Source organism: Cyrtonyx montezumae, unplaced genomic scaffold (genome assembly GCF_038088225.1).
Source record: "Cyrtonyx montezumae isolate F1298 unplaced genomic scaffold, pur_monq_1.0 scaffold_8, whole genome shotgun sequence".
Lineage (NCBI taxonomy): Eukaryota > Metazoa > Chordata > Aves > Galliformes > Odontophoridae > Cyrtonyx > Cyrtonyx montezumae.
In genome coordinates this window covers 23,206,245-23,224,392 of record NW_027072089.1, presented here as the reverse complement: position 1 = coordinate 23,224,392, position 18,148 = coordinate 23,206,245, and the positions used below count along the sequence as shown (strand labels likewise).

General features: G+C 43.2%; 1 protein-coding gene across 1 annotated transcript; it reads right to left on the bottom strand.

The window, feature by feature from the left end:
* Positions 1-2,921: 2,921 nt before the first annotated feature.
* TMEM64 (transmembrane protein 64) lies at positions 2,922-15,618 on the bottom strand. Its single transcript, XM_065753676.1, has 3 exons — positions 14,483-15,618; positions 8,785-8,940; positions 2,922-5,406 (listed from the first exon to the last, which is right to left on the bottom strand). The coding sequence occupies exons 1-3, from the start codon at positions 15,221-15,223 to the stop codon at positions 5,212-5,214; spliced, it is 1,092 nt and encodes a 363-aa protein (XP_065609748.1). The 5' UTR covers positions 15,224-15,618; the 3' UTR covers positions 2,922-5,211.
* Between the last annotated feature and the right edge of the window lie 2,530 nt (positions 15,619-18,148).

Sequence of the window (18,148 nt, the reverse complement as noted above, 5' to 3'; positions counted from 1 at the left end):
TCCCACAGTCTTTAAACCCTAAAATTCAGAGCTACATAAGATGCCTGGAAACCAATGATCCAATATAATTACCCTTAGGTAATTGTACCTAGAAACTACACCCCAGCAAGCTCTGCAGTGGGAGAGCACACATCTTGTACTACAATTTACATCTGTGGTAGAGTAGAAAGGATACTCATTTCCTGAAGAACAGAGTTTATGATTCCAGCGGAAAGTGGGCTGGAGGTAGGTTGTGTGGCTTGCGTGTTTTGTGGCTTGTTTCTTCTTTTAAGAGCAACCTCTGGCTTCTCCCTGTGTTTCTGACTAGAGGAAAAGGAAGCAATAAGCTCACAGCCTTCCTTCCACCAGCTCCACAAAGTTGAGCAATTCAAAAAGGAAGCCAGGCAAATCACGTACTGTAGCCTTCTGCTAAGATATCAAAAGGGGAGCAACAAATGTTTCCCTGTCCTTCAGATCAGAGTTATCTATTGCTGCTGGCTTGCGTTTTGGCTAGGTATTAAGATAGATGCTGGTTTCAAAGGGACACAGACAGCAGCTCGCCAGAAGCCAACATGCTGAGGCCATCAAGATGCCTTGGAGATGCTGTTTCCAGTAGCTGTGAAAGACATCTGAAAGTCAAACTATGCCAAGGATCAAAATCAATCCTTACTATCTTTATATCACTGCCATTTCAGCATTATCCAGATTTAAATAAATAAATATATGTATATACATCTCCAAAGAAAATCCCACCCCTCAACCACCTGGGCATCTCATCTGGCACTGAAGCAAATTGCTACTCCCTCGCAGAACCAGAGTCAAAAAGAATTCATTAGTCTGCTCCCGCACCACCTACCACTTCTCACAATTAATGGAGAACACTTGCAATCAAATTTCTAAGGCAGTGAGCAAAAAAACCTCGCAGTTTTTGTTCACAGGCCTTCTCTTCCTTCCTCCCACCCACGGCCTTGAAGGGAGCAGCTACAGCTGACTGGGAACAGCAGGCAGAGCGATGCAGCCTGCTGTACACGGGTTCTCTCTTGGGCCAGGTGCCCTTGCATTGACATTACTGAGTACATCCAAGATTGCACCTCAGCTGATCTTGGGCTGTTATTGGGACAAACTAAACTGGACTAATTAGAGAAATGTAACTGGAACATCAAAGCAAAATACAATCCAGACTTGCTATTCTGGCAAGAGCCAGGCTTTACAGCCTCTTCACTCCTTTACCTTGAGTCACCCGACTTACTTGTGCTATATCTAGGCAAAATTCCCTTGTAACCACAAAAAAAGCAACCCCCAATATTCTTGTCCCAGGACCAGGGCAGTTCCAATCCTTTTTCTGCTCTTGCCATCAATTCTTTTTTGTTGTTGTTTTTTTTAATACAAAAAATAATAAACAAAAATACCTATTTGATGAGAAACCTATTCCACTGATTTCTCTCATGATGTATTCTAGAAAAATGAGAAAGATGGCTCACTCACCACAGCTGATCTGCCCTGATCATTTTCCAAATTAATCAGAAGTCCAGACTAGCAATTACATGTTAGTCATGTGACCAGGGAGAAGGACTTAGCTTACAGTAGTGAACGCAACACTTGATTAAAATCTAGTTTTAAATTCAGCAATAGATTAACTTAATGAAGGAGGAAAGGGACAGAAGGGCCGGAACAGTTGTACTCAAGTTACTTTGTCTTATCACTAGCAAATTAACATAAATTAAAAATACACTGATACAGCAGAACAGTACATGAGTGCTCATGTCTGTGAGGAGATTGCATGCTGGACCCATCCCACACTGTCGGGCAGACCACTGACCTTGTGAGACTCCAGAGGACAGGGACAGCTACCTTCTTCTGCAGCTACATGCTATCCATCAGGGGTGGGATTCCCATCAGCTTCTACTCCACGCTCCATTTCCTGTTTCCTCCAATTGAAAGCATCTTAATGTGAGGATGGGACCGGTACCAATCTTGAATTTACTATGAGGCAGCCTGGCAGAGCTACTGCAGCTGTTTGTTCCTGTCATTAAGAATGACCTCAGAGTGAATGGGAACACTTCCATAACGTTTCATCTTCGGTATCACATCCTAGGTTATTTTCAAGGCCGATGACTATTCCGAAAACCTTGGTCAGTCAAAATCCAGACCTCACCCAGAACACTGAAATTGAACACGAAGCAAGGCGTGCAGCACTACCACGCACTGTGGAAAAGCAGATTTTACCACTCCTCAGAGTTGGCCTCTCAATGCTGGCTGCAAAAACAGCATGAAAAGCCCTTGGGCAAAAAGATCTTATCCTTGCAGGCAGCCAGTATAAAGTTAGACCTGAGGAAAACTGTTACACAGCTGCACTTCCCACAGTAAAGAAGAAGTAAAAGTGGTGCCACATAGCTAAGATCCCCTTTTATAGGACCAGCAACTGAGATGTGTTTTGTGCACAAAAAGCAGTAATCTCTCCACCACTGCAGCTACAAAAGCATGCATGAAGGTGACTTGCCACATATTTAAACCGTTCATACCATTTTTAATTGTAGGAAGACTATCTTAATAAATAAATAAAATAAAATCACCACTTTTAAACATATCTATCTTTTGGTTAACTGGCACATTTCTCACAGGCACATATATGCTCTTATCCTTTCGTTCAAAAAGGGCAGCTACAGACCTCCAGTCTCCAAAGTATCTAAGAATTAAGCAAGTATTTTTCACTTTATAGAAAATGTCATTCCTTCATCAGCAACTCATAACTCGTGAAATCCATTCCAAAATCCTGACTTGTTACTTCTTCAAGGTAGGCAAGTATCTTGTGTGCATGTTTAAAGACGACATCTCATCGCATTTTCCTTCCAACTATTGCTTTGTAGCAACCTAAACATTTAATACGTATTTCTTTAAAGAAATCTGAGTGAATTTATTGTATAAAATTATGGTTGGCATGGTACAGAAAAGTTCCTTTTAATGCACATTTCCCATTAACTTGTACACAAATTTTACAAGTATCAAGCAAAATGCAAAAGGCTTAAAGAACTATTTCCATACTACAAAAGTGTTCATATAGTGAAGTTACTCTGGTTACAAAGTGTCATGGAAATAAAAGCACTTCAAAATACATATCTGGGAAATGTTCTTCAATAATCAACCGTAAGTTAGTTAAAACAAAAAGAGAGAACCTCTTGAGAGCAGTATAGTTGATTTAGCAAGATGGAGCAAAGTTCAGATCATTTTTTCAAGGATTGCTCTGCTGCAAGAAATAAAACTGTTTAAATGTTTAGTTAAGGAAGGGCTCAATCGTACTGAGATGACAAATAACGCCATCAAGAAGTTATCTGGCTCTCTTGTTTTCACACAGGAGCTGTCAGAGGCAGAGATGTGTAAATGAACACATCCAGGTATATACGGATTACCTTAAAAAGGAATAAACAAATGAAATAAAAAATGGAAAAAAGAGGAGACAATCTGAACTTTGTTATTTAACTGGTTCGGTTCCTTAGGTCACAAGACCCACGAACAGCCGTCTGCAAAGGATAAGCATTTGAAGAGCAAACCTGAATTTCACTACCAAGGATTGCTTAGCTGTCGAGTTACTGTACATCCTCGCAGTAAGACTGCCAAAGGCCATTAAACCTCCGCTTCCCAACTACCTTGAAGACTTGCTGCTCTCCTGCTAGTCTCCACAAGACAAGGATGCTTGGACCCTACAAACAACCTTACAAAAAGGAGGCACAGTTGTGTTCTGTTAGAAAATAACACGGTCTTGAAAACTGAAAGCATCCTATAAATCTCAAGCAAAATAAATACAAAATAAGCAATACATTTCATTGTTCTTGTATCAGATGACTTGTGGGTGTTTGAGCAATTGAATGCTGGCATGTGTATCTATGGGAAACGCACACAAGATGTCACCTTCAGGCTCTGTTGCTTTCCTTTTACCCACACAAACACACACACACACAATACTATCAGGGTATCTAGTCTGTTCAAATGCAGTGAAAAAACAGTCCATAGCACAAGTAAAAGGAGCGTTATCCAATACAGTGTTGTCTTGCAAAAATGGAGTCATAATTCCTGAGCCTCAGAGACATACTACATTATTTAGTTTTCCAAAGAAAACCTCTAGTTTTCATTTCTTCACTCTGATGAAATTTATAATAGATTGCATCTTTTAAAAAATGTAAAACTTGTAGGAAAAAAAAAAACGTATCAACTGATTTTTAAAGCTTTTTAAAGGGAGGGAGAGATTCACTTATAAAATAAAGGCCACCTTCATGTAAGATTAGTCTGCTAGTATCTCATTTTGTGTTTGAGGGAGAGATTTAGCTCCCTGTTCTGGAAGCCTTATTATGTGCAGGCATGTGAGCTGAAAAACACTATCCCAATCAAACTGTTTATAAATAGGATTAACATGGAACAGCCCTTTGTTACAATCACCAAGGTGGTAAAACCAACGCAAGTTAGTTAACTCTTGAAGTTTCCTTCAAACAGAAGCTCCTCGCTGCAATCTATTATAACATCTGCGCTTTCCCTTTTACTTTGCATATTACACAGTGTAACTTAAAATGTTATTTAAGAGCACTTCAGTCCCACCATGTAGGATTTAAGCTTGTGTGACTACATACGCACGGCTCTGCAACATTTTCAATGACGTACAAAAATACATTCAACCAAAACTATTTATATAGGGTTCTCTCCCCATCCTCAACCCCTGAAATAAAAGTGAAGGAAAAGCCAAATGGTCCCACCATTACCAAAATAATACACTCCAAGGTCCGGAAGCAAAAGCACATTCAGGAATACTGTACATTGAACTGCATACTTTCTCATTCATCTTTATCAGTAATAAATTTCTACTGCATATAATTATTCAGCCTTATAAATAATGCTAAGCAGAAAAATATTTACCTCTGTGCTACTTTTCTCAGTTTATAGAAGCATTTTTCTGTTTATAGGAGCAAAGAAAAAAAACTAAAGTGCAGACTACAGGCCATGATAGGCATAATAAATGACCAAAGGTGCAGCCAAACTTGCATTTACATCTCAAGTTACTTCACCATGTTACTTTTCTTGCTAGAAGTCACCTCATGTGCAATTCAAGAGCTGGTCAGTTGGTTTGTGCCACAGTACAACCTGTAACCATTTGAAATATTTTTTTAAAAGCTAGTTGAATTGTCCATAGATATTTCTAGGCAATAGCTTAGGTTCACAAAAACCTTATTTTATTAATACTTGAAATCACACAATATTGACACCTCCCCCAGAGAACGCTACTGTCCTTTTGTTGCAGTATGTCGTTGAACCGCTGATGCTCGGTTGGCAGTCTTTAACAAGAGATGTCTTCATCTCCATCTCACACGCTACAATAGCTGCATTCAGTTCCACTTGAGCTCGGTGGACAACGTAAAACATAAGTCCTATGCTTATAACGATCTGCAAATAAAACAAAAGAGTGATGCAGGCTATTTCAACTGGAGGCATGAATACAAAGGAACTGTTTTTAACAAGACAGAAAGTCATCAGTGTAAAGACTCATGGAACCATCTACTGTCCTGATGCTTCAAAGGCAAAATATTGAAAAGGGAAACAAACCAAACAAGTCAACACATTCTGCTACTAGCATACCAAAACTAAGACATTATATACAGTATTAATTTGAATTTAAAATACAGTTTCTTTCCATTGTCACTCACACACTTGTTAGAAAGCAATCACTTTGCTGCATCTCTTAGCAAAAATAACTCCACACAGAAATGGAATGATGGCAATAGAAATCACACGAGCTGTTCCACATAACCATTAAAACATTAACATATTTTTCACTTGGTATTAGCAATTTGCCAAACAGCAGAGGCAGATTGATGTAGAAAAAAGGAAATAAAACCTCTTGTCTACGGGAAGATAGCAGAAAGCAGCAGTGTTGTTGTGCTTCCCAAAGGTCAGGACAAAATAGGCCAGAACCACAGTTTCTGAACAACTTACAGTAGCCTGTATTTGCTTTCCAGAGGATGGCTCTGGGGACGTTGGTTTTGCATTGTTATTTTTTCTTAAGAAGGAAATACTATCTATAAGTAGTTATAGTTAGTTTATGGGTTTTTAGCTCTGAATTTTGTTGCTAAGGATTTTTGAAGTTTCACCACTAAAATTAACAAGAATAAACTGGGACATATTTTGCTTAGATGTTAGACATTCAAGGACATTAGCATGGGCTATATTCCCCAGAGGTAGCCTTTGTTTTTCATAAAACACCAGTTACAGTTTTCAGCACAGACCCTCCTTAAAAAAAAATAAATAAAACCTTCAAAGAAAATAGAGCTGCCTCATGACGATCCCTTTAAAAGAAGTAAATTATTTTTCCATTTTAAAAAACGTTTTAGGAAACCAACTGGAATCAGCAACAAGTATGGTTGCAGTGTAATTGCAGCTGGAAAGTATATGGGAGGTCTTGAGCCCAACCTGCTGCTCAAAATGGGGTTAGCTGCCAGATAGCACATGCTGCTCAGGACTTCTACACAACCAGGTCTTGAAAACATTCAAGAACAGAGACCTCACCACGTCTCTGGGCAGCCTGCTCCACTGCCTGTGATAAAAGCTATTTTCTGCACTTTTTCTTTAGAAGACTCAAAAGGTTGCTGATGTAAGAGTCAAATATACACTTGCAGACGCCATGTTCTGAGCATGCAAGAAAAATCCTATTCTGAGAGCTTACCCAAATATTTAAACTTGACAGGTTTGAGAAATATTACTACCAGTAGGCTCAAGTTCCCTAGACAAATCGTTTAAAAACATATACATGTTGGCAACCATGAAGTATGATTAATTTTTACAGCTGTTTACTAAATCAAAGTCCTGCCAAAGCCACACAGGCAAAACACAAGGCAGGTGCCTGGCAGCAACTGGGAGAACATAAGCAATTTCTCCACTAATGGACTCAGTCAGCTCCTATGAACTGTTGTCAAGGTGGCGAGCACAGCTACTTGGACATTCAGCCCTTTCAGCTGGTGCTTACCTGAACAACAGTTAACACTACAATGTCATTTTATGAAATCTTAATGGTGAGAAAAAGAGGAAAAAAATGAAAGACCACTAAAAGCTACTAACCCTGCTGTTCCCTTGAATTGCCAGTAATAGGGCAGAACAAAGCCGTTCTTCACTTTAGCTTTCACACTGCTATTTTTCTCTCTCGTCTCCAAATTTCACAAATCTCTCAATTTCCAGCTAAAAAAAACCCTGCAAAATCATTCAGCACTCTGGCTTTCTACGTCATCTCTGCTTACATATAGTTGCTAGCACTGGAGCACCAAGGTTTAGTGGGCAATATTGCTGACAGGTTGACAGTTGGACTACCTGATCCTAGAGGTCTTTTCCAACCTTAACGATTCTATTATTCTAACACACAGAATAACATTTCACAACTAAAATATAGGTTAATCGAGCAAACACTGATTTTCCACCAGAACTACAGAGCTCATTTACTTCACAATCACAAAGGCATTTCAATACTCAAGCCTTTTCCAGTAAACCTTTTAATTACAAGTATGTTCAAGTTACAGGTGGGTGATCTGTTAAAAGGAGTTAGTTTTGTATCTCAGTGTTGATAAACATCAGCCTTGTGACTGTAAACACTGAGGAAGATAAATGACTGCAGAAGGAACTGGAAGTTGGCAAACCATGTCAAGTGCTGGTCAAACAACATGGAAGTGACAACCCTGTCAGATGAGGTTTTAATATATAATCTTGTTCTGATATATTCTTGACCTTTATGCTTACAACTGTTTTCAACTTAAGGCTTGTCCCTGAGATTTACTGACTAATTATTTCATCAGCAAAGCTCATGAAAAAGTACTAGACACGTCCCATGAATTTATTTCCGAGCAAAAGTAGGATCTTTTGATTTAGGTTTTAGTTATATTACATTTCTACAGCACCTAAAGACCTATGAATAATAGTGAGTGCTCAATGTCAGCAGTGAACATGGCACAGGTTCTGGGTCTAAGCACCCAAAGCACGCTGCTTTACAGCTGAATGCCCACTGACTAGAGGAAAGGTGCTTTGGCAAGCCTAAAATTCAGCAGATTACTACAAAGGTTAACAGAACAAAACCTGACAGGACAAAACTGAGGAAGAAAAGGAGAGCACTAATTAAGTTCTGTTTTTTATAATGCAAGGTATGAAAGAACTAAATACTTCTAACAAAAGAAAACAAAACCAAAGCAAAACAGTACACTGTCGACTTGTTTGTCTGGGTTATCAAGCAGTCATCACACACAAACTTGTGTGAAATCAGTATCATCAACTTTACACAACCTACTGAAAATACCAACATTATAAATCAGACACTTCTAAAGCCCTCACTACTTGGCCATGCCCATTCAGTTCTCCATCTGCAAGAGGATGGCTGCCTCAGACTAGGGAGTCATTATGCCTAAAGGTGACAGCAGTGAATGCTTGAACAAGCATCCCTCCAAACCTCCTACAGCCCACCTCTTTTAGACTGGAAGTTATACAGTCTAAAAGAACCTACAATGCTGAATCTTTGTACACCTCATACACATCTCCAGGAGCAAACGATCTCCAAAGTAAAGATTCAGTGACTTGAAGAGACAATGTTATAGGAATGAAGCTTCCAGACTATCTCCAGAAGCAAAATTCTACCTCAAATCTTGCTGGTACAGCAGATGAGGAAAAAAAAAAACCACACAGTGAAACTGAAGACTGTATCTAAAAGTCACTGCCTACCAAAACAGTCATAGTGTCATAATAGTGACATTACTAATATCAAAGTTTATGAAAACTCTTGTTTTAACACACCTGTAAACTGAATATAAAATATCCACTAACGCTTTGCTCTGCGATCACGTCCTCCATGGTGCGCAGCGTAGTTCCCAAGTACGAGTTCAGGAGCTGAGTAGGAAGCAGCCCAACTGAAGAAGCCATCAGGTAGTTGGGCAGCGACAGATCTGTAACCTAAGTTGAAAAGAAACGTGTAAGAAGCCGTGTACCGTAACAATACAGCCCGCGTGCACAGCCAACTACACTGCCTTTCCCAGAATCATCTAGGCCAGAAAATAAAACCAATTTGTTTCTCCATTTAAACTTTTCACTGTCAGTGAATCCACAGTGACATAAAAGAACAGTATGTGGCTAGTTTCCATTTTGTCTTCTTAAACTTGCATCTCTGTGCAAACCTTTCACTAAGGATGTAATTACATTGTTCATTTAAAATATTGACTTCTTCATGGTGATCAGAGCCCTACAATTCATGAGAATCTGAAGAAAGCACTTTATCAAAAGTAAAAGTCTAATTCAAAAACTGATACAAATACCGCCTGTTTTCTTTGGTTTACACATATGGAAACAACAGGCAATTACTGAAATTTTGCTGTATTAAATATGACCTTGGTAAACAGAATGGCAGTGTGGCAGGCCAGGCATGTACAATTTGCCTCTGCAGTCGAAGCTATAGAGCTCATTAAGATATATAGCAATTACATAGATATATGCTGGCTGCTCTGAAAGTAATGTCTTCTATTTGTTGGCCCACAAAAGGAGAGGCGAATAGTGGTGGTATGGCAGTGGAGGCTGAACCTTCCCACCAATATTCTGTTACACGTCATTGCCATGTGACAGATGACAGCAGAGGAGGAGTCTGACAAAATGGCATCTGACACAGAAGTGTGCATGGAGCAAAGGTGTGTCACTGAACTCCACGCAGAAAAAACGGCACTCATTGACATTTGATGCTTACTGAATGCTATGGAGACCAAGGAGCAGATGTGAGCAGAGCGAGGCAGTGGGTGGTGCTCAGCAGCAGTAGTGACAGTGATGTGAAAGAAAAGCCACATTCCAGACAGTCACGCACAGCTGTCACACCACTATGAAGACCATCTCCATCAGTTCATCCATGCAAATCAGCAAATTACAACATGGGAACTGTATACAGAACTGAATATGAGCACCAATATGAGCATTGGTAACATTGGCAGCCATCTTGGAATACTGCAAACTTTGCACCCCATGGGTCCCATGAATGCTCACACAATAACAGAAATTACACCATAAACAATTTTGTCAAGACCTACTGAACCAATACAAAGCTGAAGGTGACAGTTTCCTGAATCACATCTTAACTGGTAATGAGATGTGGTGCCACCACTTTGAGCCTATGTCAAAATGACAGTCCAGTGGGGACATGTGAATTCTCCATCTATGAAAAAGTTCAAGGTGCAGCTGCCAGTGGGTGAAGTGATGAGCACTGCCTGTTGGGATGGGAAAGGCATCTCCTGGAACTTGGAAAATCCATCAAATCTGATAACTACATCATGACACTGACTAAGCTGAAGGCTCAAACTTCCAGAGTCAGGACAGAGAAGGAGATAACCTTTCTCGTGCAGCACAGTAACGCAGGCCTCACACCAGTTTGAAGACCATGGAGCACTTTGCCCATCTTGGCTGAACTGTCCTACTACACTCATCATACAGTCCAGATTTGGCACGTTCTGACTTCCACCTGTTTGGGCTGATCAAAGATGGACCGCATGGGCAACCTCTCACAAGCAGTGCACCATCACAGCAGCTATACAACAGTGGGTCACTTCTGCTGGCACAGATTTTTATAAGGGCAGCATGTAAGCTCTTGTTCATCACTGGCAAAAATGCATAGCTAATGGTGGTGTTGAAAAATAATGATCTGTAGCTGAGAATTTATCAGACGATGTAATTGTGCTCTTGTATCTCTTGTAGTTTTCATTAAAATAAACAGAAGGCATTACTTTCTGAGCAACCTACGTAGACAGGCATCATAAGGATTTTCAGCTAAAGGCATTTGGTATCAAACTTGATTAGTAAACAAAACAATACACACAACTATAGTTTTTCTTAATCTTTCCTGGAAAAAAAGATTAAAAAGAATATTTTTCTCTCTTTTCCAAGAAATTGCTGTTCTCAGTCAGTATGCAGGCAGTTTGCATTGTACAGTTTACATAGCTAATTCAGTACAGCAACCATTGAGAAAATATAGATTCAAGATGCAAGAGTTCAAAAGACATTTATGCAAGAAAATGAAATCAGAAGGAAACAATGGGTTAAAAATAAAATGGCTATGAAAAAGTTCTGATGCATTTTCTAGACAATTCAGTTGATGACATAATAATAAAACCAGGACTAATTAAGAACAGCTCCTAACACTGGGAGGCTACAAGGAGATTACTGACCTTGAAAGTTCTGTACAGTGCTGAAGACAAAAGAATAGCAGCAAAGTTACTCACTTCATCATACTATTCTTAAAATACACTCTGGTTACTGCGAGAGTCACACTGTCAGATTCTTGCAGCTATAAGCACTATTAGTGGAAAGTTTTTGGGGGAAGGAAGGGCAGTGGAAGAGGAAGATGTAATGAAGCATAAAGATCAAGAGTAATTTACTGGAATGAGACCCAATAAGATGATTCCAATCTTCACGCTGCAAATTACAGCTCCCATGGTTTTAAATATATAGCAGCAACACCAACAGTAGATTTCCCACTCTATGCAAGTTTAATGTAGATGTCTAATGAAAAAGCACTACACAATTATGTCAGTACTTCATATCTGACTGATGCTTTCAAAAGACTAGTTTAAAAAAATATATATTGCAGTAATCTGGTCCATGTAATAAGGATGCACAACTGAAACTTCCCTTACTGCCAAGGGAATGAAGGAACTGCTATTAAAAGTCTCTGAAATGCTAGCACTGAGACAAGATTTCCTAAGTAGAACACTGTCATTAAATCTAATGGAACTGGGAAACTTCCAAAAACCATTTTAACACTTAAGCACCTCTTTCATTTCTTAATATATATTAAGGATACTCCAGCAGCAGAGGCACACGTTTGCAACTCTGAATCTGTCCTAAAGCAAAGGGGCATTTTGGACCACTGCCTCAAAACAAAGGAGGGGCTGCCAATACACATGCTGGATAGTGCCTTGTGTGTTCCACTAAGACAAAAGCTAAAGGAGGAAAGGAAAATTTTATTTGTGGGTTTTTGATCTACAATGGTATCCCCTCCCCCAGAAGAGGCAAGAAGCAGTGTCCCTTGCTAAATAACCTGACACATTTTCAGTAAAACTCACGGCTTACTTTATCTTCCCTCCTATAAAACATTACCTATCTAACCATGGTCTGCACTGCCAAACTGACAGAGACTAATAGGACACTATTTCTAAGGAGAGCTCATGTCAGAAAAAATAACAGTGAAATCCCAAAGTAAGCATGGATACCACTGTGTTACAGGCCACAGCAACATATTAAAATAAACTAAGAACTAACCACTGTGGTAACAGCAGCGTGAGCCAGAAACTCTCCCACTAAGCCTTGGACAGGCTTTGATAAAACTTGGGAGCATTCTTTGCAGCTGAACCCTTTGGTTCATTTCTGTATAAAAAAATACACTTTATGCCAGGGCACTGTTTGGGGGTCTTTGGGGACCCCCAGACTTCTTTGGCAGACTTCTCTCCCCTGAATTTATGAACCCACGTGCTTCAGATCAGGTAGGCTTGGAAACGGAAAGCAAAGAACAATTTCAGTGTTTTTTATGTTCTCAAGAAATTAAAAAATAATAATAATAATAAAGAAAAGTACAAACAACAGAAAAATGAACAATTGCTACTAACTTCCCAGCAAGGAAAGTAAGCAGCCAGCATGTGGCTAAAAAGCACATAACACTTCTCAAAGTCTTACTTCACTGAGAAGTATTCCAGAAAAATTTCACTTATTTCTGATACCACAGGCATACATTCAGGCACTACAATTTCTAGTCCGCTTATATCCTCCACACAATAGCCCTCTCAGAAATGAAAAAGTAAGTGATGAATTCCGATCCAGGCTACACTAGGCACTGCAGATAATCAGACTGCACAAACCTCACACTGGAGACCCATTAGCTGGATGAGGTGATAACCTGCACATTGTGCCTCCTCACAGACCTACCTACAAAACATTCAGAGCTGCAGAGGGGAGAGGGCTGAACAAACACTTCATAGTTGGAGCTATCAGCACTGCCCTGGCCATGCTGGCTGCACACTAGAGGACTAACAAATACACGAAACTCACTTAAAAAACATACAAACACTTTTTTATCTTACAGATTTCTAGAAAGTCACGTGAATACGTATCACCACTGCTCCCAATACTCAGCGCTTTCACAAACAGCTGCAGAATGCTCTTAAGAAGCAAGGTGTCGGCAGCTGGCTGGTGAGAAACTAATTCCCATTTCTAAAAAAGAAATTTTCTTCCAGGTGCAGTTTGGAAATACGTGACCCTGTCACCAGTCAAATGTCAGAATGCTCCCTTCCTTCCCTCTCTACATTCCCCTGCAATTCCCAAAACACACATCACAGAACAAGCGCTTGGAGAAACCCATTTATCCTCTCTCACCTCAAGGCTACCCCTCGTCCCCAGACCTCGACTATCACTTCTGACATTCCCTTGCATTTTCTCTTCAGTTCAACTTATAAATACACACAAAGAAAACAAGCACAAACCAGACTGCTGCGAAACTCAAGATGTTTAGATTTTCTCAAGACTTCAAGTTTACTGTTTTTCACTATTAAGACCAATCCTTTTCAAAATCACTGCTTAATTTCAGAACACAGGAAATGGATGCGTGGCTGCGATACCCCTTGCATTTTAAATTTAAATCTTCAAGTAAGTCAGATTTCAAAAACTCAGCGCAGCTAAATCTGCACTAATTGAACTCTGAATTCCACGCTTAGCTGAAACTTCACTTGCTGTGAGAAACTGTTTCGAATTCCTAGATTTGAGGCAACATCTTTATTTTTCGGTAGTGCAGTAGTTCACGTTACATGTTCTCAATTAAAGATTGAGCACTGAGTTTTATCTGACTATGCTGTAAAGTAGTAAATCACCCCATCAACAGCACGAACTCAAAAAGGTGTACTGCATGCCCTTTTTACTTCCTTCCTCACTTTCCTCTTTGATTAAAGAAAATACAAAATGGTAATATTATATATTTAAAATAATAAACTGTGTGGGTATAAAAGTAGGAAAAAAGAGCAGGTGTTTAGCAGGCCTGAGCTCAGCTCACTTTTGGCAGTGTACTGCACAGCTCTGAATCTGCACCTGACTGCTCCCTGCCCAAAACACGCTGCCCCTTTCATGGGTGAGGACTATGCCCGCTACCTTCTTTCCAATACAAACATTTACTCTAACTGGTGTACGGAGCAGCTTAGGCCAGGCTGCCCAAAAATACAACGTGCCCTCCCACTCTGATCACCTCAGAAACACAGGCACCCTAAAGCACTACGTTCTCGTGTGGATTTTGCTATAGCGCATCCTGACGCATCTTTCTAACGGCCCTGAAAGCCAGAGAGCAGGCAGAGCAATGTCACTGCATGAAGCGCCTCAGAACCCGCCTGAAGAAGGTCCAGGCGGCCCCCAGAAGCGGGCAGGGGGTTGTTTCCCCACCGCCAGAAGAAACCCAAGGCCACGGCTCCCCGCCGCCGGGACTCACCGCGAAGACGGCGTTCTGCAGCCCGAAGGGGATGGGCGTCAGGCGCGCCAGGGCCACCACCTTGAGCCCGCTGCCGCCCTCCACCACGCGGACGACGGCGCTGAGCGTCGTGCTGCCCTGGATCCTGTCCAGCGCCCAGCGGGCCAGCAGCCGGCGGCAGGCCACGTGGGCCACGGAGGTGCCGACGAGGACGCCCAGCACCATCAGCCCCATGCCCAGCACGAAGCCGTAGAGGTAGCCGGCGGCCACGTTGAGAAGGATGTAGCCCCAGCCGCAGGGGAAGGACACGACGATGAAGCCCACGGTGAAGAGCAGCACGCCGGCAAGGCTGTCCAGGCTCTCCGCCCACACGAGCAGGTCGCGCAGGTACTGGCGCACCAGGGCCAGCGAGGCGAAGCACAGGGCCGCCAGGACGCACACGCTGAGGCAGCTCTTGCACCAGCAGGTGCCCAGCACGCAGCAGGAGCAGCGCCAGCCGCGGGCCTCGGCCAGCCCGGGCCCGCCGCCGCCCGCCTCGGGCAGCGGGCACAGCAGCAGCTCGGCCGGCGGCAGCCCGCCCTGCTCCGCGTAGGGCCCCAGCAGCAGCCCGCCGGCCCCCGCCGCCTCCGCCGGGACGAAGCCGCCGGGATCGCCGCCTCCCGCCGCCGGCACCCGGGATAGCCAGCGGCCCAGCTCCTGCCGGGCGCCCTGCCTCACGGCCCGGGAGAGCAGCTGCAGCGCCGCGGCCCCCGCGCCCCACATCCCCCCGAGCCGCCCGGCGCCGTCGCTCCCCGCCTCCTCCCCTCGCAGCCTGCGGGCAGGGGCGGCCGCTCCCTCATCGCCCCGCCATGGCCCGCTCCGGGCGGCGGAGCCCGGACGAGCGCCGGGTGGGGAAGCGGCTGCGGGAGGGCGGGAAGGAGGGGGGCTGTGCGGGCGGAGGGCCGCCCCCTCGGCTGCGGCGTTAGGCGGCGGCGGCGCCGAGCTGCCCGGCCCGGCAGTCGCAGCGGCGGCCCTGGCGGAGCGCGGGTCCCGGCGGGCGGCAGCGGCGGCAAGCGCGGCAGCGGGGCTCCATCTCCCGGCGGGCGGGGTTGGGGGGATCCCGCTCTGCTCCGGGAAGCGCCTGGCGGAGCGGCCGTGCCGATGTGGCAGCGCGGGCGCAGCTCGCGGCGGATGGGGAGGAGGCTGCGAGACAGGCGCTCCGCTGCGGGGCTCGGGGCGGCCCCGCGGAACGCGCCCGGACCGCCCCGCCCCCGGACCGCCCCGCGCCTCGGCGAGGGCGGAGCAGCGCCTCGGAGTGGCCTCACGCCTCAGAGTGGGTTCGAGCTGCTGCTCCGAGGAGCGCTGCCCGCTCCTCAGAGCCTCTCGTCCGGGGAGGAGGTTTAGCCGAGAGGGGAGTGCTTGAAAGTGAGCGGCTTCTTGCAGGTCTCTGCTGCCTGCGCAGCAGCACGGTGTGGAAAAGCTTCTGTTTTCTTCGCAGCGTTTCAAAGTACGATACGCTCCAGTGGAGTTTTTATTCTGCTGGGGAATTTGCAAGCGTGTATACAATGAGAATGTGTGGGAGTTGAAAAGATGAAAGGATGGTTAAATAAATTTAAAAAAAACCACCCAAATCTCAACATGAAGAACATGTCTTGAAGAACGTACTGCAGACGCATTCACTTGCAAACTGCCACTAGAAATGCTGTAGCCTGTGCAATGCCACGAATCAGCCTGAGGAACTGACAGCTTAGTGAAACCATTCTGGCTTCAGGGAAGCTGCAGGTAAACACCTACAGCATAATCAGTGTTGGTTTTCGTTTGTTTTCTGTGTCTGACAGCAACCATTTGATTTTTGTGAGCTCTTTACTCACAGTGCAAACACAGTACATCCATAGTAATACTAATAAATGGCAAGAAAGCACCGCATCCCTGCTCATACAACACATTAAACAGGGCATTTCAACAAATGATGGGCAGATCATAAGGTACATTTGATAGAGCAGCACAAGGACAAAATATTAATTTCTGCTTTTAAATTAAGAACACACATGTCTGACAGGTGGGTTCAGATTGTGTCATTTCTTTTCAGTATGGCTGCTTTCGTGGACAATGAGAAAGCCTAAGTGGAGAAATCTATCAGAGTTGCATGTTTTATGCTTCCCATTTTTCTCTGTGTAAAGAGCATAACCTTGTGCTTAGAGCTGGAGTGGATCCCTTACTGCCGCTCCTACAGAGTTCTGTGTTTGTAACTGCAGAAAGCAGATCTGAAAGGCTCCACAAAAGGGTATGAGGAACACATGGCCCATCAGAGTGGCAGTGCTGACATTAGACTCCAACCTACAAAATTATTTCATCTAGTTCATTAGTGGAAATTTCTTCTACTGTTCCTAGAAGGGCGAAGGATGGAATTCATTTGTTTCATCCATCACCTGCTCCCCCCACAAAAGACTAATTCTGTCATTTTACAGATCCTTGGAGCAACAGTTCAGGAAGCAAGGCTAGCACGCAGTCAGATTTGACACAGGGCACAGTCATGAAGCAGGAGCTGCTGCAGCAACATGGATAAACATCCTGGCGAGACCACGGGGATTCAACAGGCATCCAGCAGAGCTGCCAGTCTCCTGCAGGCAGAGCCAACAGCCACAAAGGCAAGGTTGCAGCTGGCTCCTGTGAGTCCTACCAGCATGCCTGCCTGCTTATCATCGGCAGGGGGCAAAAAGCAGCCGCACCCTTGAGAAGCAGCCAGCTACTGGAAAAAATGGTCCACCTTTCAGGCTTAGTGAATCATGAAGTGTTCTCTTACTTCGGGTGATGTAATGGCAGTGCACTGATGATATAAGCAAGCCAAGATATGTGAAAAAAAGCAGACATCTTTTAATAGACTAATTATAACATGCTGGAAAAAAAAAAAAAAGGGAAATTCTTGAGCTCCCAGAGAAACACTTAGTGTTCCAAAAGATAGTGCTTTTTGTTTTGCTTTTTTTTTTCTTCCAAGAAAGTTAATTGATTTAGTGAGTAATTTCCAACAAATGTTGTTTAACATGTTCTTTAAAAGAACAACTCTTCCCCTTGATATGAGTAATTGATACAAAAGTTATGGATTTAGTACATATTATTTAAATATTGACATCAACCAGAACTACTTCTGTTCTTCCTCAGATGGAGGTACTTGGGTTCTCTCTAAACTCATTTGAACTAAATTCTTCCCTGTTTTTATATTTTATTTTGGTATTTGCCAGCAAATCTGACTAAAACCCGAGGAGACCTGGGTGACAGCAGATAATTATTCTGCTTCCAGAAAAGGTGTTTCTCTAGGGAGGTGCTCTCATAATGAGGTAGGTGGTGCTGGAATTTTCATCAAGAGGTTCTGCCAGGTCTGCATTACAGAGCTAGAGTACGTCCTTGATCTGAGGAATGCTCTTCTGCATTCTGAAACACAATTTCTCCTAAGTCATATTTCATTTCAAGGAATATTAGCACAGAAATACAACCAGCAAAGTGTGTGAGTCACTGTACTGAAGTGAAGGAATGACTTGGTTAAAGCCCATGCATCTGGTCCATGCTGAATCCGGGGAGTAGGTTACGCTGAGCCACAACTCACAAACTGACATAATTCTGAGTTATGAACTACCAAGAACTCGTCACAGTTATTTCTGAATTACAGTTCGTGAGGAAGAAGCATGACTTTTCTGAGAAGATAGCATTAAG

What these genes read in the sequence shown, in the direction of transcription:
- TMEM64 (XM_065753676.1), bottom strand. Translation starts at nt 15,223, where the DNA reads ATGTGGGGCGCGGGGGCCGCGGCGCTGCAGCTGCTCTCCCGGGCCGTG. An exon ending in TGCAGAACGCCGTCTTCGCG is followed by an intron (nt 8,941 to 14,482) that starts GTGAGTCCCGGC and finishes TTTTCAACTTAG; the next exon opens with GTTACAGATCTGTCGCTGCC. An exon ending in ATTTTATATTCAGTTTACAG is followed by an intron (nt 5,407 to 8,784) that starts GTGTGTTAAAAC and finishes TTTTATTTGCAG; the next exon opens with ATCGTTATAAGCATAGGACT.